General features: G+C 38.3%; 1 protein-coding gene and 1 pseudogene across 4 annotated transcripts in view; both read left to right on the top strand.

Annotated features, from left to right (window-relative positions):
• TAB3 (TGF-beta activated kinase 1 (MAP3K7) binding protein 3) overlaps positions 1–4,161 on the top strand; it is a 60,333-nt gene extending 56,172 nt beyond the window's left edge. For all 4 annotated transcript variants that reach the window (XR_006522498.2, XM_014843567.3, XM_044763370.2 and 1 more), the window contains one exon: positions 4–4,161. Coding sequence is in view for 3 of the 4 variants with exons in the window: in XM_014843567.3 (XP_014699053.2) it covers positions 4–152 (149 nt within the window). In the remaining variant the exon portion in view is untranslated. The remainder of the gene's footprint in view (positions 1–3) is intronic.
• On the top strand, positions 500–11,427 carry LOC106832705 (myoneurin pseudogene; annotated as a pseudogene).
• Positions 11,428–13,163: the final 1,736 nt, after the last annotated feature.

The following is a 13,163-nucleotide window of genomic DNA, read 5'->3' as shown; positions in this document are numbered from 1 at the left end:
CAGAGCATCTAACTGGCTCCAAACAGAGTCCTCGAACACAACCCCGAGATGAAGACTATGAAGGGGCCCCATGGAATTGTGACAGTTGCACCTTTCTGAACCACCCAGCGCTAAATCGCTGTGAGCAGTGTGAGATGCCACGGTACACTTGAATTCAGAAGAGTCTGCACCAGGTTGAGAGTGAAGCTTTGAGCACCCATTAGAAGAAAAGAAAACCCCGGGAATCTGTTCAGCCTTTTCATTTCAGCTTCCGTGGTGGGGGGAGGAGGAACACTGTAGCTGCTTGTGCTCACTACAGGAGAAATGGGGAGGGTTTTTTTCCCTTTCTTAACTCACTGCAGAGTGAGAGATAGAAAAGGATACTTGAAACTGGGAAAGGAGTCACTCCTGAAAGAACGTACACAGAGAAGCCTAGAGCTCTTCTGTGGAATCCCAATTGTTAAAGTTACTGCTGAGCGACCCTTATTTTATAAACTAGAACTCTGAATCACAGTGTGACATGTTACAGTTGATGCAGACAAACTGTGAATTCCCAGAGCAGACTTACCTGGTCACAGCTCTCTGGAAAGCCAAGGCTCCCCATGCTTCTTCCCGTTGCTTCCTGCTGAAGAGGAGGACAGGAAAAAGCACCCAGGATGGGGGTAGGGTTTTTTTGGGCAAAATTATAAGGCTATCTGTAATTGCTGCTTTTTTCGGGGGTAATTTCAAACACACAAACAAGATGTTTTACAATGTGATTTGTAGCAGTCAGGAATTAGGCATATGGTGCCCTTTGTTTGAGAGTACAATCAGAGGTGATAAGATCCCTTTTGCTTGTACAATGATTCATCAAGCTGTATCAACACTGGTAACTAAGACCTAATTACACCACATAATAGATAGATTTTTTAAGTTACTGCATGCTTTTATTAGGCCATTGGTTTTAAAAATAACAAACAAGTCCTTACAAAGTATGATTTTATGAAGGACCTTCTCGTAAAACTGCGCTTTGCCAATAGCACAGTGAATGTATGCCAAATATAAATCTATTCCAAAATCCATTTGGAAATCTTGAGCTCAGCTGTGGTTCTATAAGAAATGTTTGCAGTCCATAGGGCCTTTTTTTCCCTCTTTCCAATTTGTGATAAATTCATGATGTTTACAGCACAGATAATACTTTGTGCCATAATCCTAACTTAGCTGAAAGAAAAATGTTATCTGTTCAATAAAGATTTATTTGCATGTATGTTAATAAACCAGCGTGAGGGAAATTGCACTTGGCCAATATCATAAAAGTTGCACACTGCATTATTTGGGGAGGAAGAGAAGGCTAGTCAAGAAATATGATTAAAAGAAAGGTGATGACAAAGGACTTTGAAAAAATTTAACATACTGTATTCAGAGATAATATTGAGTTCATTCAGGTAGTTCAGGTGATAATAAAGCACTCCTTATTTATGAAACCAGAACTTTAGGGTGTGAATAACTGAAGAGATATAAAATCATATGACTCAATGGGTGCACCACTGGAAAATTATCAGTAAGACATTTAATTAAGGTCTCTACCATGATTGAATTTCCTTCTTAGCTCAGAATTGGATTTTGGAATCTTGCCCTTATTTGGGTGAATACAGACAGCAACAAAATTGGTAGATTTTCTAATCCTAAAAGATTTCACCTGATAGAACCTTAGGAATAGCCACTCTCCCATACCAGGTGCCCCCAGTGTGCACACATGCACTCTTAAAGCTGTCCTTGTGTTCTAATTTAGCAGTCATCTCTGGCAGACCTGGAAAAACAAGCTGCACTTAATAGCAAAATGAAACCAAAGGCATAATAACTCATCAGTTTTCCATCAAAATTATAATTTCACACTCTACCTACAACTTTGAAGACGTTTTTTCCTATGTGGAAAATTCTCTAAAAAATATCCACTCGTCTCACAGTAAACGTGGCTATGTAATTACACTGATAAAACATCTCTCCTACAACAACTGTGGCAAAACTGTGAAAATCATGGTGAGAAAGCAGATGGGCTTAAAAGCATTAACCTGAAAACAGCATTCTTTAACGGCTTTTGTAACACTGGTGCCTGTCAGTCTCCCCTAACAGCCTGTCAGTCCCGCTGTTCTTTCATATGCCAGTGCCTGTGCCTTTGTATGGTTTCATATCTCTTTAGTGATGGTCAACCCTACTGGTAGTAAGTAACCATTTAGGGGAATAATATATATACTGCTTGGTGTTCTAGCTAAAGGTTTACCAGTATTCTTAGTGATATGCTGAAGTGGCAGCAATTAACTTGGCAGTTGTCAGTTGAGAATGAAAGTAGCATGTATGAAAACAATTTGATGCTTTATTAAAACCATGTAGATGACTTTAAAACTATTGCATGACCATCCGTCCAGGTTACTGAGCTGTTGTCATACAGTAGATGCATGGTTCCAGTCCTTTGGTGATATATCTAGTAAATCATTGTTTTCACCTGCCAGGAAAATGAGAAACCAGTCTGTTTGAAAGGTGTAGAGGGTGGGATATGAGACATCAGAGACTGATTTTAAGGAAGTTTTGTTATGTGTTCATTTCTGGTTGTGCACAAGTTTCATACGCCAACATAGGCTATATTCAGTTTTTAAAATAAGCAAACTTATTTGACAGTGATAAATTTGGTATATTTAACTGTGTCCCATATATAGACTACTACTTGCCTGTGACCAGTTTGAATAAGAATTCAGTCACCTTTCAAGGTGCCTTTTCAGCAGGATCTCGCGGTCAGCCTGCTGTGACAGGCCATCGGCGTTTCAGTGGTAGGACACGCAGCGGCTGGCGCCCGCCTGCCAAGGCGCCTGTGCTCTTTGGATCAGTTGTTGTACATCTTGTTTCGAGTAAAAAGTTGTTTTCTTCAAATACGACTAGTTTGATGTATCTGGTAACACATAGACCTGACTCTACATTTTACGTCATTTCGCTGTTTTGGAAACTGGGTTTTTAGAAAGCACATCTGCCGTTTTGTTAAAGTACATTGCCCCTTAAATCTTGGAGTAGGTCTTAAATGTTTAAAGTGGTAATAGAGGAGCCAGAAACTTTCTGAACATTGTAAAATGTTTCGAATTGATAGTGACCTTGTTTGGGAGAGTGTGGAGGCAGGGGGTTTTAAAGAAACAAAAGAAATGCATTGTTAAAAAAAAAAAAAAGGGTAGTTTTAGAGCAGATTTAATGATGGTGGGGAAAGTGTTGTTAATTTGTTTGTTTATTTCCCTGAAAGAAATGGGAAGTGTGACGAGCAGTTTAATAATTTTTAAGGAGCTGGTCTCAATTTAGTACTTTTTAATTATTAAAAGAAATAAATGTTTCCTTATATCCTGTCATTGCTTTTCCCAGTTATCTAGGGTTCATATCCAACTTTCTGTGGAAACTCAATTTTATATCGTATTTTGAAAGGTAATTGTAATGTCTTTGACAGTATATAAACAAAAGCAAGAATATAAGGCATAAAAAATGATGTATCCTGGAATGTGACGATGTCCCTTTATAGTTAAAGTTGATTTATTTTAATATTGTAATTATTGTTCAGACTTTGAATGAGTCCATGTTACAGTGTGTCTGTATATCTGTAGAGAAAGAAAAATGACAATTGAAATATTACTTTAAAAAATCAGAATAAATTGGGCACTGTCTGTGTTGCACCACTACTGTATCTGTTTGAAAGAATTAACAGTATTTTCTTATTGTAAAAGTTAATTCTGATGACGTTTTCACATTCACCAGACATGCATTTTTTTTTCTGTATTATTTGCATCCCCAAATATTTAATACGAGTAGATTTTGCATGGCTTGGGCATTCAGAGATTAATAGAATGATGACTGAATTTTAGTTTCTAAAGCCATGAAATATTGCTTTGAGACTGAACAATTCTGATTCTTATTTATAATGACACCCAATGTCCATGTTTCTCTACTGTAAAAGAATTGATCAGTTTCTTCATTAAAACAGCAAGAACTTATTAAATCTTGTAAATACCAGTCTCTTTCAGATTTCTGTGTATGCTGTGAATCAAATTATTTTGAGGTGAAATTGTACAAAGCATTTTAAATTAGGCTATGCATGCATCGTACCTCCAAACAGTACATATTCGGAAAGTCAGATTCCTGCAAAATAAATTAATAAACTAAAAGCAAACACTACATTCTGCATCTTTTCTGTGTAGTTAGAGATGATTTATAGTATCAAACCAGCCCTAGTTCCAACATTCATATTTCTGGACTGAAATATGCTGTCTCAGAAACCTAATCTTTCTGCTCCTCTCTTAGAACGTGTAGTAATGTTAGATTTGGGATATTTAGTGTATGTTAATTCAAAAATTGGGCAAAAGTATATTTAAACAAATTTTATATAAAAGGTGGAATATGTTAGGAACTTACATTTTTCAGTCCACTTCAGTATGTTACTTACAAAAGAATGAGTAATTTTCTTTTTTTATCTTTATATCATTTGCAGCTAGTTTTTCAAAGACAATCGCAGAGGTCCTGACCCTCATCTTGGTCTGTAGCCAACTTTCCCAACTTCTGCGCTGAAATCACCACAGATGAATTATAGTCATAGGCTTTTCAGTGATTAAGCAAAGTCAAAATCATTTCCACTGCATTTTGTTAGTACAGTCGTGTACCGCCCAAGGATGCTTCAGTCAGCCATGGACCTCAGAGGATGGTGGTCCCGTGAGGTTAGTACCATGTGGCCCAGGTGTGTAGTAGGCTATTCCATCTAGGTTTGTGTCAGTACACTCTATGATGTTCGCACAACAGCAGAGTTGCCTGATGACACATTTCTCAGAACACATCCCCATCACTAAGCGATGCATGACTGCATATGAAAGTCTGCAAACATACACAAGTACAGAAGAATTAAAAATGCTCCCCCGCTGTCTCATTACCCAGCTTCCAAAATTATCCATGTATAAGCAATCTTACCACATCCATATTCTCATCCACTCCCTGATTATTTTGAAACAAATCCCAGACATCATAGCAATTCATCTATAAACTTTTTTAACATAAGCACCATATGACACCTTACAAGATAATTTAATACCAATATTTAGTGTTAAATTTACCAAGGAATCTGAAACTTTAAAAAAAAAAAATCTAAAATTAGGGTCCATCTGGAATGCTTGAAATTGATGTCTCTTACATCTTGAATCTGTAAATATAGTTTCCCTTCCTCTCTACCTCTCTCTATGGGAAATCGTAAGGAAGCTTTCCCTCATCAATTATTTGGTGACCCTCCACCACCTTTGACAGTAAAGTAATGCACAGGAAGAGCATCAAAGATAACTTGAAAAATAGTCTGTGAAGTATTTTTCTTACTCCCCTCCTCCCCTTGTCATTTCCCACATCCTGGGTTGTCCCTTTTAAACAACTGATTCATTTTGAAATAGAAAATTACTTCAAATCTGTTTGGTTACAATAGTGATTCCTTATGGTGCTCATTTTGCTAGAGAGGCACCGTGAGAATTACAGTGTCTATCTGCAGTCCCGCTGTTCAGAAAATGATTTCTCTGTAAGTATTGACCAGCTCTGTGTTCCACACAGAAGTGCAGGGCACTGGTAAGTGTGGGACACCCAGTGTTTGTCTCCTGCCTGCATTCCTCCAAAGACTTCCTGACTTTGGCCTCTTGGCCTTTTCCTAGGTCATTCCCAGGTGATGTTTCATGATGGAGGCTTCAGAGGTTTTAGTAGAGTATATGCGGGTGAGACTTTGGCTTGCCAGTTTCAGATTCTCAGAGCGCTCCAATCATCTCGCTTGTCCCCCTCTCGAACGGTGGTGGGTGTGCTCCTGTACACGCTTTCATGACATTCCGGTGCTAAGAAATCCATAGTGTGGGAAAAGTCAGGTGATGGAGCCCAGAGTCCTGGAGTTTTGCATTGTGGTTGGGAAGAAAATGCTAGTTACTATATTCTGTGTTACTTTGCTTCCTTTTGACTTATTTGTACATTTATTCTCTTGGGGACTGAGGCTGTTTGAAGGTAGTTGTACTCCCTGGATGAAGAAGTGCGAATATTTATAACCATTTCTAAATCCCGTCTCCCAATTCTGATTTCTTTTAAATCACTAAGAATAGTCTGTTTTGGGTGTACATGATTCAAAAAAAGATAATCATTTGAAAGGCATTTGGGGTTGAGGGGAGGAGAAAATTGGGTTAGCAGATTGAAATAGCTTGCATTCCCTATACACTTTGACAGTGAACCAAATGGTCACACATGGTGGGGGACTCCTATTTCAAGATTACAGTTTGAGTTTCTCTTCCCAAATTCCACTGAAGTAATTACTGAAAACATTTTTAAGAGTTGGAGAATAGGAAAGGGTGTTCTCGGAGTAGGAAATGTGCAGATGGGGACGTATCGAGGGCTGTAGCAAACAGCGTCAGCCAGCCCACAATTCCAGCTGCCAGTGAAGGTCAACCTGCAAAGCAGGTCCATGGGACTCCCCAGCAGAGCCCACGAAGACCCCAAACTGAGCAGCAGGCAGATGGAAGAATCTGCGTGCTGGCCAGGAAGCACGAGAGGCGGCCACATTCACTGTCTGTCTCTTGCGCCACGGTTCAATAAATAAGGAAGGCACTTAAGGGGAGTGGTGGGCCACGTAGATAAGAGGCGTAACTGCAAGCTGCCACAAAGAACATGGAGGAAAAAACTTGGCTTAGCTTTGGGTTCCAGTGGAGCAATTTGTTTTTTCTTTTTGGTAAAATGTCTTCTTATGGAGAGTTAGTAGGCAAAGGTACAATGAATCCTCTTGTAGCATCTTCCTCCTCAACAGCCATCAATTCAGGGCCAAACCTGTATCCATCTCCAAGTATTGCCCCCCCCGCTCATCATTCGGAAACAAATTCAAGACTTCATTTCATTTCATCCATGTTTTTTTCAGCATGTGTATTTAAAAGATAAGGATTCTTTTGAAAAACAGGAATAATACTATCACCCCTAAAAATAAATAATTGCCTAATGTTATCAAATATCCAGTCAGTGTTCAAACGATGTTTTCCCATAAATACAATGAGTAGCTTAAAAAAAAATAGTTCATTGGAATTGGGAGTCAGACAAGATTGATTCTATTGTGATTGGTTGATGTGTTTTTTAAGATTCCTTTATAACTTTTGCCTCCAACCTTTTTTTCTTGACACTTAATTGTTGAAGAAACTAAGTTGTTTGTCCTGTCGAGTTTCCAGGGAGCAGTTTTCAAGCCCACGATAAATACCTAAAGCAGCGCCCCCTGGTGCTCGCTTGTTGACTGGCTAAAAACAAACGCTTAGCAAAGCAGTGAACTTCCCTGTCTTTCCTCTCTACTCTGTAATCAAGTAATTTCTAACCGAGAAAAATAAAGCTACAGGAAAAAAGTAGAAAACTATGCTTTCTTTTTCATTAAGGATTAAAAGATTTGAGCGGTGTGACCCACATAATCTTTTAAAAAAATCCCTTAAAAATCAGTGAATGTATGGAAAGATTTAGCATTCTGAAAGGACCTCATTCTACAGAATCGGCGCAAAAGAGAAAACTTTAATTTCTCATTTTAATTCCAAACAAAATTTACAGCAATGTCCTATCTCTCAAAAAGGATCAGTCAGATCAGAAACGGTTGCTTTCAAATGAAAACTACCTTTTAGGAAATTCTAAACTACACAGGTAGTGAAACTGCAGAAAACTGAGCCCATAAGAGAAATTATTCTAGAATTCAGAGGAAAGGCATAAAGAGGTGAAGAGCTAACACGTAAAAAGAGTGAATTCTAGATCCAGAAAATGCAACAAGGAATACCAGAAGGAAGGAACACAGCAGACAGGGGAGAAGCAACAAATAAAGAAAAAAGAAACATTGGAGGGGGAGGGTTTAAAAAATAGTACCTACAAAGATAAACTATAAGCAAAGGTGACATCAGAATTCTCCTAAATCTTTATGTACAACTCGAACACAACTCTGATTGTGACATGCAAAACAGACATCATAATAGTGAATATTATAATCACCTTGGTTAAATCTCCATAATGAAATTTTGTATCTCACATGAACTCAATATTCTTTCACAAGTCCACCAAACATTTGCAAACAAAGAAAAAAACAAATCAAGAAAACCTCAATTTGTAGAACAATTCTACAGGCCACATTTTTCTGATTGCAAGACATTAAATCTAAAAATTACTGAAACAAATCAAGCCACCTGGAAGAAAACTTAAAAACTCTCCTAAATAACTCGATTGAAAACTAGAATTAAAAATAAAGTCAGATTTGGTTCAGGCAAATCCTCAACAAGGGGCTTTAGCAAAGGCATTATCTCAAACTAAAGAGAAGCCTTTCAATTCCCAGAAAACAGGGCAGAATAAAAGAGTGCAGTATGTCAGCGACGTTTTAGAGAAGGCGTCTGTTGAATTATTTCTAGATCCAAATAAATTGTCCACACCTGTCTCAGAACAAGTTGCTCAAAGAAATGATAATTCAGATCTTGAGTTGACGAAATACATTTCCAGCACAAGATGTCTTTGTGCAAATTCCAACAGTGAAAGCGAAATGTGGAAAATCACAGCTCAGCTATCCTCTGAGAGAACACGCTGCGTCTGATGTGGCCAGTGTCAAGAATCCTTACAGCTGCAGAGCTGCAGGGAAGAGCTGGAGGAGAGGTACTTCAAGGCCAAGCTGATGTGTGACGCGCATGGAAAAGGGTTTTTAGAAGCCAGCACCTTGAGAAGGTATGTGAGTACACATAAAGGAGTCACACACTAGGCCTGCCACATATATGGAAAGATACCCAGTGTAACCAGCTGAAAATTCAGAGAAGTCATTCAGGCGAGAAGCCGTACAAATGTGAACTTGGTGACAGAGGCTTTGCTCACAAATGCCAGCTCCTCATCCATAGCTGCATGCGTTGTGGTGAGGAAAAACCCTATAAACGCGATGTATGTGATTTACAATTTACAGTTTCTAGTAAACTGAAGATTCACGGAAGGATCCACAGTGGAGAGAAGCTGCTATGTCTATGACAGGAGCAGACGAAGATTCACCCAGGCCAGCACACTGACCTGTCACATTCACAGGCGTACCAGAGGAAGGCCTTGCGTGTGTCAAACACGCGAGAAGCCATTTGCTGTCCCTAGGTCTCCTATCAGGCGTGCTCGGAACATACAAGGGAAAGCCACACAGCGGTTTTCTGTGGGAAAACTTTAGCTCAACAAAAACGTTTGATCTCATTGAGAAAGGCCACTTATGTAGAAATTGTTACAAAGCTATTAAAAATGAAAAGCATAAAATGAAAGTCCATTCTGGAACAGACACACCTCTCGATTCCAGTGCTTTGAGAGAACAAGATTCCCTACAGAAACGTCCTGTGTCAGAAAGCCGGGATTTGAAGCTTTCTGAAATGACTTTACCACTAACTAGATCTCCCATTTAGGACTGATCATCAGTCTCCTCCGTCAGATGCTTTGCTGTGGTGAGCTGGGGACTAGAGTTGAGTTGTTGTTGTTGTTGTTGTTGGAACTGACTTCGCGAGGACTGCGGAATTGCTCCAATGTCTCTGTTAGTAAACTTAAGTATCTGGTAACTTTCCTTCACCGACGTAAAAGCACCTGATGCTGCATCTTAACTGTGCAATGATCGTTTTGATTTTTGGCTTTCAAGTCTACATAGCACCTAGCTTTTTTTTTCTTTATTCAAGTTTTTTTTTTTTTGAGGGAATAAAATTTGCCTACATTGAAATGCAACAATCTTAAGTGTAGAGTTCAATTTTTTTTATGATCTTTTTTTTTTTTACTGAAGTCACGTTGGTTTATAACATCATATAGATTTCAGGTGGACATCATTATATTTCGGCTTCTGTACACACTGTATCATGTTCACTACCAATAGTCTAGTTGCCATCCGTCACTGTACACGTGTGCCCCTTTACCCCTTTTGCCCTACCCCTACCCCCCTTCCCCTCTGGTAACCACTAACAAACAAATAGGACTGCATCAAACTAAAAAGCTTCTGCACAGCAAAGGAAACCATCAACAAAACGAAAAGTCAACCTAACAAGAGAAGAGATTTGCAAATCATATATCTGATAAGGGGTTAATATCCAAAATATATAAAGAACTCATAGAACTTAACAACAACAACAAAAAACAACCCGGTCAAAAAAATGGGCAGAGGATCTGAACAGACATTTTTCCAAAGAAGATATACACATGGCCAACAGACACATGAAAAGATGTTTCAACACCACTAATTATTAGGGAAATGCAAACCAAAACCGCAATGAGAGAGCACCTTACACCCAGAATGGCTATTGTTAAAGATAAGAAGTAACAAGCGTTGGAGAGGATGTGGAGAGAAAGGAACCCTGGTGCACAGCAGGTGGGAATGCAAACTGGTGCAGCCACTATGGAAAACAGTATGGAGATTCCTCAAAAAATTAAAAATAGAAATACCATATGATCCAGCTATTCTTCTGTATATTTGTTCAAAGAACATGAAAATGCTACTTTGAAAAGATATGCACCCCTCTGTTCATTGCAGCATTACTCACAATGGCCAGGACTTGGAAGCAACCTAAGGGCCCGTCGATGGATGAATGGATAAAGATGTGATATATGTACACAATGGGATATTAATCAGTTACAAAAAGATGAAATCTTGCCATTTACACACAGCTTTCTGAGGAATGAATTGCTATGGCAGTACTTTAAAATTGTTTTTAATTTATTTATTTACATTTTTATTTTTGAATTTTTAAAATTTTTAATTAATTTTCTTTTCAAGCTGCCTTTATTCCATTTTTATTTTGTAATTTAGAATTGCCCTTCATTTATTTAGGTAGAATCTGCGTTGTAATCCATCCAACATATAATCTATTAATATGATTTACTTTTCATGTGAGATTTTTGTTATTCTTTTTTCCTCAAAATTTAAGCAAAATTTATTATAATATCAGCCCAAGAGTTTTGCTGTTTCTATAGTTCATAGACCAATAAATAAACTATGGGGAAGAAAATGGAATTTCAGATTTCTGACCAAGATTTTTGTGCTGTTTTTCTCTTGACATATTCAATTGGAAGCAACTTTTCTAAGGAAGTATGAAAGAAAAGCTTCTCATTAAAACTAGAAAACTGTAGGGGCCGGCCCCATGGCCCAGTGGTTAAATTCATGCGCTCTGCTTTGGTGGCCCAGGGTTTTGCCAGTTCGGATCCTGAGCGCGGACATGGCACGGCTCATCAAGCCATGCTGAGACGGCGTCCCATATAGCACAACTAGAAGGACCTACAACTAAAAAGACACAACTCTGTACCCGGGGGCTTTAGGAGAAAAAGGAAAAATAAAATCTTAAAAAAAAAAAAAGAAATCTGTGAGAGACAATTACAGGATCTACACAGATAATCAAGAAAATTGTAGCTTCCCTACCTTACCAAATCTTGTCAATTTTATTCATACTTTCCTTCTCTAATGATTTTTTAAAAATTTTTGGGTTTTTTTGTTTTTTTGAGGAAGATTAGCCCTGAGCTAACATCTGCTGCCAATCCTTCTCTTTTTGCTGAGGAAGACTGGCCCTGAGCTAACATCCGTGCCCATCTTCCTCTACTTTCTATGTGGGACGCCTGCCACAGCATGGCGTGCCAAGCAGTGCCATGTCCGCACCTGGCACCTGAACCAGCAAACCCCGGGCTGCAGAAGCAGAACATGCAAACTTAACCACTGCGCCACTGGGCCGGCCCCTATACAGAAGCTGTTTGAGGCCCAGACATAAAGTTAGAATCTCTGCTGTTGTTATCACAAAATATTTTCATTTTAGAAGGAGGACTTGTACTAAAGTATTTGTACTAAACCAAATAAACAAAAGAACAAACATGTCTTTCTACCGCATCAGTATGCTAGTTTCCAACAGCAAATATCAATTACTCTCAGGATTAACGTTTAGGTACAAAAAACAAAAGTTCACCTTCTGAATGGCCCCAGTGAATGAAGCACAATGAATGAAACACTCCATTTGTGTTTTTTTCTCTAAAATAAACATATTCCTCCAATGATAAGCACACACACTTACGTACTCCATTTTTTTATGCCACACACATTCCTATTACAGGGTTCTCCCTTATTTAAGGAGTGAGAAGTGCCTGGACCATTAATGCTTACAGATTCCAGCTGTTCAGGCGGACCGCCTGTCCTATCTACACGTTTCTTGTCTTCTACAAGTTGCTTTATTTTCCTCAAACTCACTCACCTCACCTGTAACATGCGGATGATGAAAGCACTCTACCTCACTGGTTGGTGTGACGATTGAGTGAATTATTATATTGGAAGCATGTAGAATAGTTCCGAGCACATTTTAAATGCTCAAAAGCTGTTAGGCATTATTATCATTATGTCATTATTACTATTTTAAAACTATCATTATTATTATAAGATATATGAAGCAAACTGACAGAATTGAAGGGAGAAATAGTTATACAAACAGTTGGAGACTTCAATATAACACTTTAAATACTGGATAAAATACCTAGACAGAAGATCAATAAAGAAATAGAGAAGTGGAACAACACTATAAACCATCTATACCTAACAGACACATAGAACGCTCTATCCAACAACAGTGGAATGCGCAGGGAACATTCTCCAGGACGGAACATATGTTAAGCCACCCAACAAGTCTCAAGAAATTGTAAAAGATCGAAATTACACAAAGTATCTTCTCGAACCATAATAGAATGAAATTAGAAATCAATAAAAGAAGGAAAACTGGAAAATTCACAATCGTGGAAACTAAACAACATATGCAACCAACCAATGGGTCAAAAAAGAAATCACAAGGGAAATTAGCAAATACTTACAGATGAATGAAAATGAAAACACAACAAAACTTTTGGGATGAAATGATGGCAGTGCTCAGAGGGAAATTTAGATCTGTAAATCCCTGTATTTTAAAAAAACATACACAAAGATCTTAATAACCTCACTTTACACCTTGAGGAACTGGAAAAAGAGCAAACCAAACCAAAAGCTAGTGGAAGGAAGGAAATAAAAGAGCAAAGGCAAATAAAATAGGAAATAGAAGAAGAAGAGAGAAACAATAGAACCAAAAGGTGGCTGTTTGAAAAGAAAAACAAAATTGACAAACCTTTAGCTAGGTTGATGAAGTGAAAAAGAGAAGTGAGGCAAATACCTAAAATCA

The sequence above is a fragment of the Equus asinus genome, chromosome X (genome assembly GCF_041296235.1).
Source record: "Equus asinus isolate D_3611 breed Donkey chromosome X, EquAss-T2T_v2, whole genome shotgun sequence".
NCBI classification, from domain to species: domain Eukaryota; kingdom Metazoa; phylum Chordata; class Mammalia; order Perissodactyla; family Equidae; genus Equus; species Equus asinus.
This window is presented reverse-complemented; position numbering and strand designations above follow the sequence as displayed.